At 38.6% G+C, this 20,119-nt stretch overlaps 4 protein-coding genes across 8 annotated transcripts; 2 read left to right on the top strand and 2 right to left on the bottom strand.

Moving 5' to 3' along the window:
* Positions 1-211: 211 nt before the first annotated feature.
* On the bottom strand, positions 212-2,982 carry LOC109855323 (Golgi phosphoprotein 3 homolog sauron). The gene is made up of 4 exons (XM_020429459.1): positions 1,830-2,982; positions 1,502-1,748; positions 1,245-1,420; positions 212-536 (listed from the first exon to the last, which is right to left on the bottom strand). The coding sequence occupies exons 1-4, from the start codon at positions 2,091-2,093 to the stop codon at positions 288-290; spliced, it is 936 nt and encodes a 311-aa protein (XP_020285048.1). The 5' UTR covers positions 2,094-2,982; the 3' UTR covers positions 212-287.
* A 379-nt stretch (positions 2,983-3,361) lies between these two features.
* Positions 3,362-10,017, top strand: LOC109855327 (protein lines). 4 transcript variants are annotated; one of them, XM_020429470.1, is made up of 3 exons: positions 3,362-3,589; positions 4,633-4,715; positions 4,947-10,017. In XM_020429470.1, the coding sequence occupies exon 3, from the start codon at positions 5,109-5,111 to the stop codon at positions 6,852-6,854; it is 1,746 nt and encodes a 581-aa protein (XP_020285059.1). In that variant the 5' UTR covers positions 3,362-3,589; positions 4,633-4,715; positions 4,947-5,108; the 3' UTR covers positions 6,855-10,017. The 4 variants fall into 4 exon arrangements, with proteins under 4 accessions (XP_020285059.1, XP_020285057.1, XP_020285056.1 ...); XM_020429468.1 differs by lacking the exon at positions 3,362-3,589 and adding an exon at positions 3,611-3,803; XM_020429467.1 differs by lacking the exon at positions 3,362-3,589 and adding an exon at positions 3,883-4,375.
* On the bottom strand, positions 9,992-12,280 carry LOC109855328 (RING finger protein 11). Its single transcript, XM_020429472.1, has 2 exons — positions 11,698-12,280; positions 9,992-11,328 (listed from the first exon to the last, which is right to left on the bottom strand). The coding sequence occupies exons 1-2, from the start codon at positions 11,821-11,823 to the stop codon at positions 10,948-10,950; spliced, it is 507 nt and encodes a 168-aa protein (XP_020285061.1). The 5' UTR covers positions 11,824-12,280; the 3' UTR covers positions 9,992-10,947.
* Positions 12,281-12,945: 665 nt separating this feature from the next.
* Positions 12,946-20,050, top strand: LOC109855366 (splicing factor, suppressor of white-apricot homolog). Of its 2 annotated transcripts, none has more exons than XM_020429558.1 (8): positions 12,946-13,159; positions 14,273-14,442; positions 14,531-14,730; positions 14,833-15,055; positions 15,319-15,398; positions 16,143-16,313; positions 16,480-17,747; positions 17,888-20,050. In XM_020429558.1, the coding sequence occupies exons 1-8, from the start codon at positions 12,963-12,965 to the stop codon at positions 18,045-18,047; spliced, it is 2,469 nt and encodes an 822-aa protein (XP_020285147.1). In that variant the 5' UTR covers positions 12,946-12,962; the 3' UTR covers positions 18,048-20,050. The 2 variants fall into 2 exon arrangements, with proteins under 2 accessions (XP_020285147.1, XP_020285146.1); XM_020429557.1 differs by having other exon boundaries at positions 17,885-20,050.
* Positions 20,051-20,119: the final 69 nt, after the last annotated feature.

The raw sequence follows: 20,119 nt of genomic DNA, 5'->3' as shown, positions 1-20,119 counted from the left end.
TTATTGGGTTCCCACAGCATAATCTTCGTTACCTTTGCACAATACTGCAATATGATCATTTATATTTTTATTCAATTAGCATGTAAAAGAATCGAAAAAAAAAAGACAAAACAAACGTCTCGTATAATCGAATATACAGATGTTTGGTCTGAATGATCTCATCATATAACAACAATTGTGTCTATTTCGCGTATAGTAACTGAGAGACACATGCAAAATTTGTAATTTTATTATTCACACTAGTATCCAACATTTATTCCGTATCCGTATAATTTATAAAATGTATGTTACTTGGTGAATGCAGCGAATACAGCCCAAAGTACTGGGTTGGCATTACGTTTAGCAGCTTCCGCCTCGTAATCGAGCTCTAATAACGTTCGTACTCTTCGCATTGCTACCTCGTAATCGTCGTCCGATAATGGCGCAAATGCATTTTCTAATACGTCGGATGCATGAGCTAAAATAACTAACGCTAACGTTCTTCTATCCATGCGAGCAGCATCATTCACCCAGCGTCCTAATACAGCTTCTTGAATCTGCAAGACAAAAGCAACATATGTGCTATAGTTCTATTCATATATTATGTAACAAAATACTCGAGCGATATCTTTCAGGTCGTGTTACGTAAAGCTTATTAATTTGCTCGAGTATGTTTTATTTTTTCTATACTTTTATATGCTCTTATTTAAATAATATTTTATGTGTATACATCTTACTACGTGTATCACACATATGTAATATACACATATAGGCACACATATATATATGTATATATATATTGTTATATATGTAATTTGTGAATTGTTATCTATTCACTCCTACGGAAGTATTAATCAATGTAGGTGAAGCGTAAAGAGATAAGATATTACTATTTTATGAATTTATAATATAGCAGTAATATACAATAAATATACACTGTGTTATATTTTGTTTTCGAGCAAGTATCTTGAAAATTTAAATTTGGAAAAGTACTTAACATATATATTTACAGTTTGTTATATTCACATGACCTTTATAATAATCTCTTGTAACGTATTGTCAAAAATATATCCTTTCTCTGATATTACTTACTACATAAGTACAAGCTAGTATGTGTCATCAGTTACATAATTATGATGTGTATATAAATGTTGAGCCATTATATATAAATTAAATATAAAATTAGATACGTACATATATATGTATATTTGTCAAGTTTCATACTTAATGACACTCAATATAAAAGACATCACTAATAAGTTTACCTTCTTTACGAGCCGACTTTTGGCAAGATTATCAGTGAGGGGATGAGTTGTCATATCAAACAGTAGGAAATTTTGTTTTTCTGTAGTTAAGACACCTTTTTCGACAAGATTCTTTGCTAGTCGTTCTCTGACGTTTTTCAACTGATACCTTAATTTTAAGGGGTTCCATGTTTCTCCTGTGAAAAAAAAAAAAAACAAAATCATATAAAATACATGTACACACACGAAAATCTGTACAAACATCTAAATAAACTAACCACTGAGATATTCTATCCAACTTGATACAGTCTCGGGTGGATCTGTATCTTTCAAATGTTTTAAAGCTTCATCTAAAAGTACATCACCAGTAGGCGCGTCGTTTTTTAAGAGAAGCTTTCTTGCCAACAAATTCTTCTTGCGCATACCAGCTTTTTCCAACTCGACCCTACCTCGGAATCCAAGCTCTGCTAAGATACATCCTCTCAATCCCGAACTTATACAATCGTTCCAGAAGGATGTGTATCCCTAGGAAAGAAAGAAAGAAAGACCAGTTGTCAACAATACGACATAGAGCAACACGATAGAGATTCTTTTTGAGACACGAACCTCTTTGTCCTTTAAACCGAGCAGCAGAACTTCTTCCATAAGTGTCAGACGTGTTTCTTTGTCGGAATCCTCGTCGACGTTGCAATTACAATTGAGATCCTTCTGGGACGAGCAATCTGTGTCTGGGCTCTGACCGGACAGTTTGTCGTTGTGACCCGAGAGATCGGAGTTTGAGCCATCCTGGCCGAGACCGCTGCCGTTGCTGCCGCTGCTGCCGCTGTTGACCACACGTCGTCGTTGCACCAGCCCGTCACCGCGATTCATCGTGCGATGCAAGTATTAACGTACGACGGGCCGCTGCCACTTGGGAGTTACGCCGCGTATTTGATATGTACGTGTCAACTGTATCGTGCGGTGGTCCGATGATGCTCGTCGTCAAGAATTGTCAGGTGTCACAAAGTTATTACAACGATCGAGCGGGAGCATCTATCGTGCGGTAAACACTGTGCCGTTGACGTTTATACCAAAATGACATGTCTTCTCTCCAAGATGGCCAAGGCTTACTTTCTTCCACCTTTCGTCACTATCTCGTTGCCTCCAGCGATCGCTGATACGGCGCCTGATATGAAACGTTACGAATACGCGACACGCAAAGACGGACAGACCGACGGAGACGAAAAAAAAAAAATACTTAAAATTGACTAAAACTGCGTCACTTTTTTTGTTGTTTTATCTGTTGGTTTTAACTCGTCTATGTAGTGGTTTGTGTCAAACGTTGATCAACGTATATTTCCACGAGGTGTTGTTGCACCGTAAAGCACCGTCGATAAAAGCGCTTGTGTGTGGATTTTCAGAAGAAACTCGAGCTATCGAACTCGTTCGAGATAATGTGTCTGTTTGTGCGCTGAGCTCGTGAGATGTCCTCGGCGGTCGATTTGTGTTCCGTTGAAATTGACCAACCGCATTGGCCGATTAGACGGACTGGTCCAACAACAACTTGGGACAACAACCGTTTTCTCGCATTTTTAGGCTTTATTCCATTCAACACTCGCTATTGTCTCTTTCTAAAATTCTTTCCTTCTGCGATACGATCGGGTCTCTTTCGAGAGGAGGTTAGAGAGTTTTTCAGCAGATGAAAAGAGAGACGAAAGGTTCGTTGACGCGCGCAAGCGCAAGCTAGAATCTCGCTGATGTGATATATTGGAGAGTAAAATCTTCACCGAGAGACCGTTTCCTTTCTTGCGACGATATGTAAGACGCGTTGTTGTAACAAATTCGTACGTATTTAAATTTAATACTTGCACACATTTATTTACAACTTCGCAACAACTGATAAAAGTGTAAAAACGCTACATCTTGACCGCGATTGATTCGATACTTCGTATAACATTTTTTTTTTATTTCTGTAAAAAAACCTTCTGTTTTCAATACCTTCAAATTTCTCGAAAGAGTCGAAAGATAATTGTTCGAATTGATCCGTATCGATAAAAAAAAAAAAAAAATTATCGAGAGAGAAGATTCAAATTAGCCGCGGCGCGCGTTCGTGCGAGGGACGCCACGACGGGGCGCTGGTTGCGACGCTGAGTTGCCGATGATCGCGCGTTTATTTATCGCACGGCTTTTCAATCCGGGCGACTTTTATTCGCGATAACGGCATATTAAGCGTCATTGGAATATTTCACTGGCCGGCGGTCGCATCCGCGCGCAATTGTCCGCGCGGAAACCCGCGTACCGCCCCTCAGTACGTTATGGAATGCGCAACGAGCAGCTACTGTATTACGCGGCTCCGCAGAATGCTCGACCGAAAATGCAGGCACGCAGTACGTATCCCAGTTCGACGCGGCGGCGGATGTGATACCTCACCGCCCGACATCGGCAGCGATCCTCCTCGTACCGGTCGCGGGACGTCCACGCCGACCTCGGCTCGTACCAGCTTCTGTATTTTTCAGCGTCGTCGGTAGCAATACGTATACGTGGCAACAGAGCTTGTGTGACGAGCGACGAGGAATCTCACCGTTCGGCGTTTCGGCTGAGGTAATCCGCGGTGCCGATAATTTTCTTACGTCGTACGAAGAAGTCTCGCGCGCGAACGGGAACGTCGCCGACGGCGACGAGACGTCGTCGCTGCCCGCGGATCCGTTCGGGGTGCCCGGAACCATCCCCTGCTCGCCGATAACGCTCTTCGTTCGGTAAGGCTGTCTTCCTAGCGATCGCGTGGTGGATCGGCGTCCTTCCTGTGGATCGTTTCTGTTGCACACGTTTGTTTCCTGCGTTCCGTGGAACATTCGACCCCCGCGTGCGAATCTCGTTTTCCCCGGATCTCGATTCGCGAAGATTGACGGCGACTCCCGCCCCCAGAGAGATCGCGCGTCCATCATCGCCGAGAGCATCGCCTCGAGCTTCATCGGGGGATGCGCGTAGAGAGAACACGAATGCGCAAACAGGGATTTATTTATTTTGGATTCGCATCGCGTGTTTCGCAAAGCGGCAAACATCTCCTTCATCGGCGTGGATAGCAACAGCAGGAGTTTTAGCGCCGCGGATTTTTCTGTGGATGTTGGGCTTCTGGTGTTACACGGAGTCATCGTCTACCGTCTCTTCGCCATGTTAGTCGTATTAAAAGAGATAGTGCTTGTGCAAAACAATCAATTTTATACAATTTTCTCTCTAACTTTGCCGCACAGTTGAGTTTTGAATAATTGTTGTCAACAAAAACAAATTTATATATGAAGATACAAAGAAGTTTTGGTTTTTTTTTTTTCAAGTGAATAAAATTTTATTATTTTTGAATAATGTTTGTTGAAATAGTGATGGGATTGACAAGTTGTTTTAAAAAGAATTTGTTTTTCTTTCTGTATTACAGCTGAGGGCATTGTCTCTGGTATCTTTTAAAATACAGAAATAAACATATCGTCAGCAGGAATACAAACATGGAAATTTAATGCTGTAAGTTTGTTGGTTATTACATTTTATTGTGTATTTATAGTGAGATATCAAAAACGTGTTTTTTTTAATATTGATGAAAATTTATATGTGTAAATTATTCGAAATTTCAGTGATTTTATATTTGTGCAAAAAAAAAAAAAAAAACAAAAGTTATTTAAACAAATTACATAACACATTTATATACGTTTATATACATACGTACATAAAAATTATTTGGTTTTTTTGCAACAGGTATTTCCAGTGGATTTATACATCTGTTAGCTTTGGTATACTGATACAAAATGCAACTTGTTTATCATTACTTGGATGCTCATCTTTTCATAATACTGTCCACATGAGAGAGTTAACTTGACAAGAATTAATGGTGCTTCTGCGCATCCTCTTATCAGCACAATGGAACAGCCAGTTAAGAAAAAACAGCGCACTGAGAATCACAGAGATGAGCTTGAGCAGCTGCAAAATAGTCTGCTCAAACGTTGTTTGTGCCATGTGCCGGAAAGCAGTTTGTACAAACCGTTCATCAATGCTAAGAGCGAGGGGAGTGATGGTAGAATCCGCTTTGCCATGTTATCAGAGTGGCGACTAGAACAAATTTTGGAGTTTCTAAGTGCTCTTCAACTGCTGTTCGATCTAGCAATCAAGCAAAATATGAAAGGCATAATGTGCACGAGAATTGCAGATATTTGCAACATACTTGCGCAAAATGAACACGGTATCATTAATCAAATCATTGACCTGTCTTACATGTCCAACCGATTTGTGTTGTACGCCGCGAGCCGCGTGCTCGCATCGTTTTTTATCATCACGAGAGAAAACGTGGAAGCTGCCTGGTTGGAAACGCTCACGCAATCTCTAGTGGACACTTCGTCTCCCAGTCAAATGCTGTTTACTTTGGACATAGTCACGAGAGTGATCGAGCACAAGGACACGGACGGCACACATCCGGAAGAGGCGGAGGCGTATATGCCGCCGATTAATTGCAACAAGATCACCATCTCCGAAAGCTTTGACAGCACCGAGATCAAAGCAATGTGCGTGAGAGCGCTCGAGTCCAAGTGGATCACTGTCGTGACGAATTTTCACGATATCCTCAGCCATTATACACCTCAGTACGAATCCGTCGTTATTACATTCTTACATTTGTGGGAAACTATTATTTCCGTCAAGGCAAACTTGTCCATAATCGATACCAAACTCTTCTATTCGGAACTAGACCATTTGGTGAGGTTGCTGATCAGTGTGCCGGGCGTGATCTGGCGACACATGCTCAATCTCTTTAACGAAGTGCTATGCTATGGCAGTACCTTAGCGTTACAGGATGGTCTGCCCGAAGAGCCGTGTTCTCTGGCGCATTTGGTTTTACGAGCTGTCAAGGACTCGCGACTGCTCGAGGCGTTACCGTACCGTGACGGCTCGGGCAGGTTCGGCGGCGGTACCGGCGATGGCGATCGTCCATTGCTACAGAAAATGGTGCTGCTGGTGTTGAAGAGTGTCGCCGTGACCGTAAGGGAAACTCGCAGCGACTCCAGCGATTCGTCACTCGGTTCCGAAGCTGAAGATCTTGACGAGGATATGGCGATGATTGAGAGAAGTATCCGCGAGGTGTTGCGTCAACTGGATCAATGCGTAAAAGCGTTGATGCCCTTTCATCCGGACATGCCACTGTCGCAATGGGTAGTGCAGATATTCCAGGACCAGGACGACTTCTTAATCGAGGGTATGGTTTGCTGCTTGGATGTCGCAGTGGGTCTCTTCTATCGCGGATCGCCACAGAATGAACGTACGAATCTGAGCCGCATGCTTAGTCCGACACTGACTTTTGTGCAGTTCATTCATACTGTGACGCACGATTCGAGCGTGCTGCTGGATTTGCTGGTGAGCAACGAGACCTGTTTTCTCCTGTACCTGTTGCGATTTCTCAAATATGTCAGACGTAACTGGGCCGAGTTCGTCGCGTGCTGCGGCGGAGAATTGGATAATACTATGGGCGTACTAGTTAGACTAAAAATGTCTATCGACCGACTGGTGAAGAAAGCTCTCTTTCCTTACAACATTAATCCGGTTCTTCGTCTACTTGAAAAATGCGAATCCTTCTACGAGAATCCTTCCATCGCGGAAAACAACCTGTCCGTCGTGTAAAATAGAAGAATATATTTCGTAATGTATAAAAACAAAAATTTGTGCGAAATCTAAATTGTTCCGGATGTTAGTTATGTTTTGCTAGCTATGTAACATATCGCATGTAAATGTACAGATCGCCGAGTTTGTGTTTTTATATATAATAGACAAAAAACAAAAAACGATTAAAAAAACCTCTTTCACCAGTCCCGTCTTCGATGGATTTAGAAAGACAACAATTGTCTTTAATTTATATTAGTTTTTTAGTCAAAAATTGTTTTACACATAGAAAATAAGAGACGAAAAAAAAAAAAAAAATGTCTGTTCGGTGAGATCCTGGGATTTTATAAATATACAATCGAACTAGTACAAAAGGGGAATAAATTCTCATTTGTTCTCTCGAAAACTAAACTGCTCTTTCGCGAGGTGCTAATAAAACACAACCAAAGCACCAGTTGAAATAACTTTATTATATATACAACTTAGGAGAGATAGGGAAAATAAAAATTATTTATACCTCGAATTTTCTGTACAATTTGACGAACAACACGTAAGATATATATGTAACTCTCTTTGTAAATGTAACTTTATTATATTTCAATAATAATTGCGATATATGTACATATATCTCATAAAACTAAAACGTTTGTAATGCATATCTCATTAACTGAAATGTTCTATTTTCTTTTAGTATATAAATTATTTAAAAAAAAAAAAAACATATATATATATATATATATATAAAAACTTCAAAAATTTTTACGAATCAACGTATAAATTTAGAAGTTTATTTCGGCACGGAAGAAAATTATGAAAATTTAACAGAAAGTTTATAACAGAAGATGAAAATTTATAACAGAAAGTTTGTATTATTGTCAAATCGGATTTCTGATAGATTAGCACGAGAAACTCGTCGTTATTAGCTTTTTCATTTCTGAAAACTTTTCATTAGCACATAATGAGAGAAAATGTCAAAGGATTAATACTTTTTATTATTTATATATTTTTATACCGACGGAGAAAATAAAAGTCTTATTACAGCACTTAACAGAGACGCTGCCTTTAAATAACACAACACCGGTAGTTCTCCTCAGTAGTTGTGAAAGTTTCGAGATAAATCAATTGTAAATAGTAGCATTATTAACGTTTATTATACATACTTTTTTATAATTATGACGTCACGTTTAATTCAATTCTCCTTAATTGAATGTGTGACTCCGTTATCGGGAATTGCAATATCGAATTTCCAATATAACAAACAAAGGTTTTCTAATTTTGCGAGAAGACCATTTATCGATGTGTATAGTCGCACACACACGCACGTTCTTTCCTAATCAAATAATTTATTATCATCATCTTTCCTCACATACATGAAATACACAATTGTCATTTTCGAGACTTTTTTATGATCGTACATGTATAGTCCAACGATTGTCCAAGTGACGATGTCCACGATTGATCGCACAACAGTGTTCGATACATTGATTAGAGCGATGTAACGCGCTTATCTCAATCCGTCCAAAATTCCTTCTTCCTTTCCGTTTATTTTAGAGTATCAAGTAGAATTAAGTTACTTTTTTTTTGGCGTATTTTCTTTTATAAAATTACGCTACACACATTTTCTATTTGTAGAATTTGCAAATCTAGCTCTATTTAAAAAACAAAACAAAAAAATGCACCACCGATCGGTAGAGACGATCTTTTCGAAACAAAACCTATTTGGTTATTAAATTGACAATTTGTATTTGTCGATAAATAATTTTGTATTTGTGTATTAAATTATTATTTATATAGTTTTGTATCTTGTCAATAAATTACTATTTTATAGCATAAATTTTCTCTATTTAGCAAAAACAGAAAAGCGACAATACCGTATGGTAAAGCGTTCTGGTTTTACTTCCTTCAAATTGAATATTCAATTTTTTTCTCTTGACCCAAAATATTGCTTTTGTCTCAAGTCTCGGAAAAAATTTTATTACTCTTCGTTATTATACATTTTCAACGTATTACGAAACTAAGCACACGTCTTTGTAGAGTTTTATTTAGCGAAACGGTAAATGTTCACTGTTTTATTGTAACTACAGCAAAGGTATGTGTGTGTGTGTGTGTGTTAGTTCAACAAACCTGACTAAATCAACAACAAAGTCTATTGTTAGCGTTGCGTTGTGGTGATTGATTATTTTTTTCCTTTTTTCTAATTTATGTTTTTTTTTTTTCATGTTTTATTCACATCGCTATATTATTTTCATGTATCATTAACCCTTCGTAAGTCGAATCTCTAGTTACAACCGAGGGAATCGAACGCGAAATTGGGAGAGATTTTCTGCCACAGATGTAGGAAAAATGGACATTGATTTGAAGAAAAAAAACTTTTATATTTTTTTTATATTTTTATTTTTTTCTTAGTTTTTATTTTAACAAATCAAATTCAGCTATATATGTGACTTAGTTTTTAATAACCCTTCAAAGAAAACATCAAGATTTAAGATAATCAATGTAGATGTATAACATAAAAAATATGTAAGTTTACACAAAAAAAGAAATGTAAACTGTTAATACATAATTCGTAACAAAAATGTACAAAATCATGTCAATTGACAACGTGTCAGTTCAAATGATCGCGTAAATTTTTCTATTATTAATAGCGGGTAATATTTTTACAAATGTGGACACAAATTTATAGCGTAAAAATATATCAAACATTTTCTTCACAAAAATCTGAAGAACAAAAATCATCATTTTCTTTCTTAAAATGTGAAATCGTCGACCTCTGCTCAGATCACAATTGCTTGTAACTGCACACGCGTGTGTCCGTCTCTCGCATGTGTTAAAGGCGTGTGTTAAAGGCGCGGATTTTTCAATAAACGCGTAAATGTGAAACGCAATATAAAGCGCAATATAAAAACAACGATCTTAAATCTCTGACCGTGTTCGATCTACGAAGGGTTTATAATTTAATATAACAAACCGCTATAATTATTCGTGGTCACATACGGTAAACCATTTCTTTCTTTCTGTACATACGTGTTCTCTAAGACTTGGAAAAAATGTTAATAAATCGGTCGCGTATAGCGACAGAAGCAGTTCGCGCAACAATTTTTCGTTAAAGACACATGCGAAATGCAAGAAGAAAATAAAAAATACAGACATTGTCAGTCTTTTTTTTTTTTTTTTTCATATTACACAGATACAATGGAATCGCGTCTTTTTATATAGATTAGACTGTAAATGTCGCGAAAATCGTTAATTCGCAGTGTCTACAATTCGTGCGTTATTTATAATTCGAACAAGCAACAGTTTTCACTCTAAAACTTTGTAATGTAATTCGCGCAATTTATCTCACTCGAAATTATTCGAAAGCACAGGTATGTGTGTTATGTTTCGAGAACATGATTAAAATTTCTGTAAAAAAAAAAAAAAAAGAAACAACTTCGTCAAAAACGCTATACGCAAAGAATATCTACACTATACGAGGGGGAGATATCAGAAAAAAAAAAAACTGTAATATAAAGAATATAATAATTTCCGCACGTGTCCCGCACATTTTGTCTTCTCACTACGCATATGTATATTTGTTTAGACTATATCTAATGTACATGAGGCTTACTCAACACTTTATTGCACACTTACATCGAGCTGTATCCTCCCACTTCCCATTTCTTTCTCTAATAGGAAATCAATATACAAGCAGTTAATTCAGTTGTATTCACTATGCAAACGAAGAATTTCATAGGTGTGATGTTTTTCTCTCTTTCTCTCTCTCTCCCTTTCACTCACTCACTTATTCTGGTAATATTTAATTAAAATAAGGACCTCTTCGAACACACACTCGCATAGTAATCTAAAAAAATACTTGCAGATGTAATAGAATGTGATACAGATTATTAACCAACACGCACGCATATGTCGACGCGGAATATACCGTCTTTCTATGTCTCAGAAGCCTTTATATGCTCTATAGAAGTAGACACAACTCTCTCTCTCACTCTCTCTTTCTCTCTCTCTCACTCGCTCTCTCTCCTTTTTTTTCAGTTTTACTTCACACGTTTAGTCTGTTCAATATAATTCCAATTTACCAATTTGTCAGACCAATAGAATTCCAGTCACTCCGTTATTAAGTAGTCGGATGATATGAGCTTATTAGCGCCGCATCCACTGGTTCCATGCAGGACGGACAGGTCAATGAACGTAGTAACCAGTCGTCGATACAAATAGCATGGTAAGTGTGCATACAGGGAAGATAGCGCACTTCCTCGCCAGCTTGCAGCTCCATCATACATATCACGCATTCGCCCTTCTTCGCGCCGTCGTACTCCCTTATGGGCAAATGTTGTATCAGTCCTATACGCTTGGCGAGTCTCACTTGCTGCCGCATATCCTCCTCCGTGAAAGGATCCCTTGGCACCAGATTGACACCGATTCCATGACCGATGTTCAAATTGGTGGATTGCAGCTGGCGTTCCCTCGAGGCAACCGACGGGTAGTAAATTGTTTGCTGTAGAAACAAGTGAGAAATCAATTGTTACTTAATGTTTCAATTCTAATGCGAGAAAAATAAAAAAAAAGTCTACAAAATTATGTATATCGCTGCAGCTCTAATTAAAAATTACTAAGAGAAAGTGTAAATTACATTCCTCGAGTCGATTGATTGAATTTTAACTCTGAAATATAAATGTCAATTTTTTAATCTTTTTTATTACGCGTATATTCAAATGTGAAATAAACACGATAGGCAGTAAAGAGAAGAAAAAAAAAACAAAATCGCAAATCGATGAAGAAGCAGATAACAATTAAAAATCAGGGATCTAAAAAAACAAAAAAACAAAAAAAAAAAAACAACCGCTTCTCAAACTGCGTGAATTACGTTGTAGATCGGCGGTCCAAGGCCCTCCTGCGAGGATCCGCTGGTGGACACATTGGTCTCGGGATTGTTGCTCAGCAGAGTAGTATTGTCCTGTTGATTACCGGAACGCTTCAGGCAATTGCCCATGTTTGCGCGATCGACGGGCGGCTGTCAGCTCTGTTTGTCACCGTTCTCGTGTCGCATTCGCGCGATCTCCTTCCCGATCTCGATCTCTCTGTCCGTGTGCGCGCGGCGGATTCAATGAAGAAGACCGTTCAGCGCAATGACGATGCTCGATACCCGTGTGACAGCGCTTATTGCCATCTTATCTAGGCTACGTCGCTCGCTCCAGATCTCGTCCCGTCGTCGTTGCACAATAACATTCGTCACTGGACCAATGTGTGCGCGAAAAAACGCGCTCCCCGACCGAGCACAATCGAGATATCCCAAGCCAGGACACAACAATAAGTCATTCGACGCACGTATCCATTTAACGCTCTGCTCGTCCACCACCAATCGAGTCACTGCCAGCTGAGCGCAGCGGCCATAATGCAAGGCCAGGCGAAGAGGCGCATAATGGCGGACATTGGTGTCGAGTTTTTTAAATATAAATACATTACGCACGTCGACAACACAAATCGGTCGGTTGGATCGGCGTTTGTTCGTAAAAAAAATAAAAAAAAAAAAAAAAAAAAAAAAAAAAAAAAAAACGCGACAAGTTAGAAAATTTGCACGTTTTTAAATATAATTTTTTTTTTTCCACCATAAGACAGAAATTAAATCCCAGTGTGTTTCATTGGTTTCTTCCGAAACGAAACCACAGATGGCGCTCGTTGCGGTTACGTACTTGCTACGACGCTCTCTCACCCATCATACGAGTTGCTTGTCATAATTGTCTTACGTTCCGATTTCGTCTACTGATACCTGGGCTGAAGTTGGATTGCATCAGCCATATCGGTTGGATGTGCGCAGTGAATATTTTTGGACAATTGTCGGTGTTTTACACCACTTTCTTTATTATTATCTTTAATTTAAACAAATGCACAACTCCGTGGCTTGGCGTCAGGAACCCAATCCACGGTTTTAAACCTGTTATCAAAAAGACATAGAATGGCGTATGGACTAGCTTTATAGGTCTACTGAGCCAAAAGAGCACCAAACCAAACTGATACCTGGGCTCCGATTTGTAGATAGTTGCAACCAAGTTTGCACTTGTAGTCGTGTGCGGTTCGTGGTGCGAACGTGTTCTGCGGTACGCGGGCAGCCGAGAGCACACACGGTCGAAAATGGCGTCGTCGAAAACCCAACGTTGGATGGTAGATTCGGGCATTCTGCGTAAAAAGAATACCGACGAGGAATCGCAGGAGCTGTTGGTCTTCGGATACAGCTGCAAATTATTTCGCGATGATGACAAGGCGAAAATGATTGATCAGGGAAAGCATTTGATACCATGGATGGGCGATAGCACGTTGAAGATAGACAGGTCCGTTTCTCTAACCTAGACAAATTTCTCATCTAGGATATTTGTTCTCATGCATAAGACTATGAATCATACAGTAACGGTACGTTTCTCCGACGAAAACGGTTGATACAGATAAAAAAAATAAAAAATAAAAAAATTAAACAAAATTAAAAAAAAAAAAAAAATCAATTCCGACAAATGTATTAAAACCCGAGTGCTCACTTAAAATAAAAAAAAATGCAAAATAAGGTCTTCTCACATGGTTAATCTCTGGATAAGCGAACTGGAGACTGTTTAAGGCTTCCGCAGGTGTTCTCTCAGTGTGGCAGCGCGATTTATACGCGCTCTGCACGGTTGCAGAGTCAGGTGTTCTCACGACACAGCGGCTGGCCGTCTTATTCAGCAGCAAGGTGAGACACGGCGTAGACAGACAAGTGGCAGGCTGACGGTTGTAGGTAATTGTACAACTGTTCAGCACGGTATGTATATTAGCATATTAGATTTGACTCAGGAAGAATTAGGGTATATATATTGTCGCATACTTGAAATATATTACAGTTTTACATACAGTTTGTATACATTTTTCCAATAATTTATATTGTCATATCGCAATGCTTGTGCATATATATGTATACACATGTTTATATTAAAGATACAAAGATATTATGTAAATGTTTTTACTGTTATAAAAATTTTAATTCATATATATATATTGATATTATGTACATTGATATTGTATAAATTGGAATATATATACATATATATTTTTGTTCATATATATGTGTTTTTACATCTTGTGTAAATATAAAACAGTAAATTGTGTAAATAAAATTAGATTATTAGAAGCAAAATTAATGTATAATTCTGCTTACTCTTTTTTTAAAATACAAACTATACATACTATGTGTTACTCGTTAAAAAGTATTAAATTTTCTTTTACTGAAGTATTATACAATGGAGATAGAGAAAAACATTGTGCAATGTCTTTTACAGTTCCATTCTATTTCAGAGAGAAATATCGCTCGGTGGGGCTTTCTCCTTGTTTTAAAATTTTCAGATGCTGTTGGTCAACTGCCACTTCAATTTAAAACATTATCATTTTCCTTCTTTAATGGATGTATTGTATGTGTATAGATACGATGGGCGAGGAGCACTGGCCGACTTACGAATTCACGAACCACCACCAGGTGGTTTTGATCAGCGGACGATACTTACGGAAGAAGAGCTGAAAGTAGAGCAACTCTGCGATGAGGAGCGCTATCGGTCACTCTATAACAGCGATGTGGAAGAATCGACGTATCATGGTAACGCGTATTCTTTTTTTTTCAAATAATATTCACAATCCACATAAAAGAAAGAGATTTATAATCGCGTGACTATGTTTCATTGCAGAAGAAGAAATAAGACGGTTACACCAAGCGCTAGATTCTGAATCTTACAATCAAGTGGGATATAGTTACAACGAAGATGAAAACAGTCAGAAGGCCTCTGGCGAGGACTCGCAAAGCCCCAAACAATCGGAGGGCTCGCAGGAAGAAGATCAGGCATTTGTACCGCCTCCAGAATTGGAAATTCCCGAGGGGATGATCTTGGTACGTTACCTTCACTTTTGACGTATATAATACTTTTTATTGACAATTTATTTACAAACAACTTCACAATAAACATTTTTTTTTGTGTACTTTTTTGTTTAGCCGGAGACACAGAAGTTGAATGCCATTATAACGAAAACGGCGTTGTTTATAAGTCAACACGGGAGCCAAATGGAAATCCTGATAAAGACGAAACAAGCAAATAATCCACAGTTTGCGTTCCTAGCGATAGACGGGCCGCTTCATCAATATTATAAGTTTGTCCTCGATGCGATCAAGAGCGGAAAATATAATCCCGAAAAACAACCTGAGAAAGAAGAAACAGGTAAGCATATTATTATTTTATATAAAAAGTAATGTCTCATGGTAATTCATATTGACATTATTGAGTTGAAGTAATTTGAAGCAACATAAAGCAGGATTTGATTACCCACACCTACTTTGATTCTACTTAGTTTTTCTTGCCGTAAGTATTGCCACATGAATTTTTGTTAATTACCAGCTGGTGGACCACCATGCGTCAACTTATTTGATTTCTTTAATATACGCGAGTCTCATTGTTCTTTTCTCTTTTTTTTCCAATGACAGAACCCGAAGAAGAGTCAGACCAAGATGACGAACCGTACCTACATCCAAGCCTTGCGTCGTCACTTACCAAAATTGAAGCGGTATGTTTTACACAGTTTTACATTGCTCCACTTGCATGTCGTATATTAATCTGTTCTTGAAAATGCATAAGCGATTCCTGCGTTCTTGGAAGAGTGTTTTGTGTTTGGAGTAGTTCGAAATGTGGAAGATCCTTGCCGGACCACACACGCTGAATTACTTTTAGAATGGCACTCACTTGAAATTCACGGAGATCTCTCAATAGGATGAAATGTTAATAAATATTCTTCATTACTAATTTATGTGTCGAATATTTCTGCTTCCAGGGCTGATTCCGGTATGCATTGGACCTATTTGCATTTTTATTTATTCTTTTATCTGCAAAGTGTTTTAAATTTATTGCGATTCCTTTTTCTCGCGCGTGTGCGATATAAATCTCAACAATTATCTACCGCGATAATTTATCATTTTATCGTCGATGAAGAAACCGAAGGGGCAGCTTAAATAAATATAGTTAAAATTGTCACGAATATATAATAATTCTTACTACATGTTACAGTATTACGCGATATATTGGCATATGTTGCGCAATACTGTAATATGTAGTGATAATCTGAAGTAAATGCTCACAAATCTCCCTTTTATAGTCTTGTGTATAGAGACATTCTTCAATAAAAAATAACAAAAAGAACACAACTCCCGTAGAGTTTTCTAAATTTATATACTTCAGTATATAAACTGTAGGAAAAATCTAGGGTAAGAGCTAAATATAGAACGTACTATAAGAATGTTTCTTCCATTTATAGGCACCAAGCATACCAAGCATACAGTACAAGCCGTCGGCGGATTGCGCTTATTCCATGCTCGTGAATAAGATCACGGGTAAACCACCACCGTCTAAAGCACCACCGCCAGCAGATCCGGCAGTTCAGCAGCCAATCCCATCCGCAGGATACTACCCTTCACTGCCCGTACAAGTACGAAATTTGTCTCGTCAATAAAGTAGAACTGCAATTGCAATATTAATCAAATTTTTCTTTCTTAAGTTTAATTTTACGATTTTTTTTTTTCACAAAGTTAAGCTGACTTTCTTGAAGATCACGTTACGTCATTTGTGATTTATCTTGTAATTTTGTATGTTAGGGTTATTCTTATCCCGCACCCATGCAATATTCGCACGGTCCAGTTATATATGGACCAAACGGGCAGATGCAAACACCTACGACACACGGTCTGCCGACTATGCCTAACGATGTAACTGCGGCGCAAACCACACCCAAAGAAGCACCTGTGCCGTTAGTACCGTACGGATTACCTACGCAGAAGCCACTCAGTAGACCCTCCTTTATCGTGCCGCCAGCTGAGGTGCAGATTATCATCGACAAGATGGCAAGTTACGTGGCGAAGAATGGTCGCGACTTTGAGACAATTGTGAAGAATAAGGGAGATCCTAGATTCAACTTTCTGGAACTATCGCATCAGTATCACGGTTATTACGCGCACAAGCTCACAATGTGCGAGGGTGCGATAAATCCAAAAGTACTTACGGAAGAAGAGTTGCTGCAGAAGCAAGAGCCGCAGGAAGAGAAGCAGAAGAAGCTCGAGGAACTGCAGAAGAAACAGCAGCGAATGGAAGAGGTGCAGAAGCGAGTGAAGATGATACAGGCGAAGAAAAAAAATGGCGACACAAAGACGAAGCAGAGCACCGGATCGGGAAAACAGATTACAACCGTATCGTTTTCCATCAAGAAGCCAAAAGACGGAGATAGCACGGTTATAGAAAAGAGAAACGCGTTGCCACTTGAGGAGAGCGACGAAGAGATGGAGAACGAAAAAAAAGATGAGAATTCCAAGCCTGGTTCGCCTCAGGACGGCATCGCCGATGTGAATCCTACCAGCGACAAAGATCCCGCAAAATTGGAAAAGAAACCGAAATATGACGCGAAAGAACTGGTGGATTTGACGGACGACGTCTTGGAAGATTGTCAGAAGGAAATGAGGGCGCAAGAAGATCGGATCAAAGACAAACTCGTAGCGGCGGCGCGAGATAAGCTGTTGTCCCGGGAACGTCAGCTTCAGCTGGAGAGAAAGAAAAAGGCGGCCATATTTCTTAGTCATATCCAAGCACCGGTGCTTAAAACCGGTTCCGTCACTGCCACCACGGCGCATCCGAGCTCGCGAAAGGACGATTTAGACGAGGTGCGCTCCGTACCGTCACCGTCTCTCGAGGGTAGCAAAAACAAATCTTCACAGGATACAAGAACGTGTAATAATTCCTTAATGGATCGGCTGAAGGGTGCTGACTTAAGCGGCAAGAGATCGCGACCGCGTTCCAGGAGTCGTAGCGGAAGCCGCACGGACAGACACAAATTGCACAAGAAGCACAAGAAAAAGAAAAGTTCACATCGAAGGTAGTGAATTGGCCTTTTTACTTGCAAGGAGTTATTTGAGAAACAAAAAGAAAAAAGATCAATAAAAAGAGATATAGATACTCTTGGTTAAATAATAAACATGAATTATTAAATTATTACTTTGTGTGTCATTTTAGCAGTTACGATAGTTCGAGCTCATCGCGTTCACATCGGTCGAAGAAGACCAAGAAATCATCGTCACGACACAGATCTCGTTCGCGCAGTCCCGCCCACAGACAACGACACATGTCGCGACGGCGAGGAAGCAACACGAGCTACTCGGACTCGAGCTCACCGTAATGATATCACTTCGATTAAGTTTCACCACGAACAATTATTGTACATACGCTATATTCGATATATTATACGTATATAACACATCACCTACATATACATATATATATATATATTTTATATAATCGCGTGTATATTGTAACGGCAAGTTTAATACAAATTTTTGTTATATAAAATAACAAAAACGCGTACCTGCTTCTTCAGTTCTATCCAACGTGTATTATGTTATCTCTGTGCACGTGTGTACGCGCCGAATTCACATTTTTCACTCTTTTCATTTTTTTTAATTTTTCCTTCTCTCTCTCTCTCTCTTTCTCGGAATTTTAAATTAAGCGATCGGTTACACCATTACACGTGTTACCGTTGAGTTGAAATTAATTGCACTTAAATTTTTTTTTAATTTCAATTTGTATGTGACACGCGTAATGTTCCTCTTCGGTCGTTAGATACGCATGTGCTCGATCATTCCGTACATTACACGTGTCGTCGTCAAATTGAAATTAAATTGAAACTTTTTAATTTCGAATCACGAGACACGTGTAATGTTCGGTTTTCTAAGTAACATTACACGATACGAAAGACCGAGATGATTATGCAATATGTAAAGGTTATCGAGTCGGATATTTCCACGCGCAGCTCGAAAATCGCAAGTAATATCGTTTATCAGTACTGAAACGTAAATCGACCGTCATTATCGTCACATTTTCGCCAAGTCATTTATGCACAAGCGTATAAATCGTAAATAAAACGTTAGCGACGGTGTGTGTGACTGAAATTATTTGCGGAGCAAATCAAAGAGAAATAATAAAAAAAAAGAAAAACAAACAAACGTGCCACGCGCGTAACCCATAAAACGCGCAACAATTGAATCCATTTCACCGCGGCGGCGTGGCATCAATTATATTATACATTTGACATCATTCGCGCGCAATATATGTTCGTTGCGCCAAGTGTCAACTGATCGTCTCGATCGCGAAATCCCGATCCAGTTTTAACGCGGTTAAACGAAGCTATTCACCATTCTCAGTGTTATAAATCGCTGATTTATAGTCAGATGATTTAGAAATTTATATTTTTAGAAGTGCTATTATTGGCATTCACGCACGTTTGTCTCGCTGATAGTTTTGTTTTGTTTTACGATCTCCAGAACACTTAGCTTGTTTTTTTTTTTCTTTCATCGTGCCGTGTTTTACGAAATATTAACGAGCGTATGTGTATGTACGCATATAAATGTGATGTTACAAGGAAAATGAAACAAACCCTTCATTGAACACATCGCTGAAATAAAGAAATTCCGCTCGTACATTTTTTCAAAGTATCACTCGCAGAGACTCGCGCGGCTCGGTCACAATTTCTTTCATCACATAAAGGATGTCATTCATAACTGACGATAAGTTAATATTCCATATTGGTTCCAGTCCAATTTTCTGCTCTTTATCTCACAATAATTATACCATATTCTATTTTTAAAACTCCCGATTCCTCACACATTGCAATCAAGTCGTTACGGTGTTGCGATGTTTACATTAGAAGCAAAAAGACACGTTTGTGAGTCACGTTCGAAGTAGCTAATAAATAAATTCGCCCACACTGGAGCATTCAATTGTGTATAAATATTGCGCAGATTAGTAAAATATCCAACACATTTCCTGTTTTCTTTCTCTGTGTCTGCGCGTGTATCGAAACACATAAATCGCGATCTACCTATGTGTTTTTCTTTGTTGCATAATTTTTGACAAAAATAACAATTTAAAACAAGTTTTTTAGATATTGATTAATCTCCGAATCAAAGAGACAAAGTTTTGTATAAATTTATATTTGTATATTTCCCGCGTATTACATAAATAGTAAGTATTACATAAATAGTAAGTTGCGTTTATATGTGCAAAAAAAAGAAATCGTGCAATACGTAGTAAATATAAATTGCGAAAGGTCGGTATCGAAGAAGAATACAAAAATCGTTTGCTGAATTTATGTGTTTACAATATATGTGAATAGTGGGGAACAGAGGGAAAGAGAGCGAGGAAGGGAAGGGGGGAATTTGTGTGATAACGGCAACGGTTTGACATCTGTGAGCG

This window comes from Pseudomyrmex gracilis, unplaced genomic scaffold, assembly GCF_002006095.1.
Source record: "Pseudomyrmex gracilis isolate BER0280 unplaced genomic scaffold, ASM200609v1 scaffold_87, whole genome shotgun sequence".
NCBI lineage: Eukaryota > Metazoa > Arthropoda > Insecta > Hymenoptera > Formicidae > Pseudomyrmex > Pseudomyrmex gracilis.
Note: the sequence above shows the minus strand (reverse complement) of the source record. Positions and strands in the feature narration are given on the sequence as shown.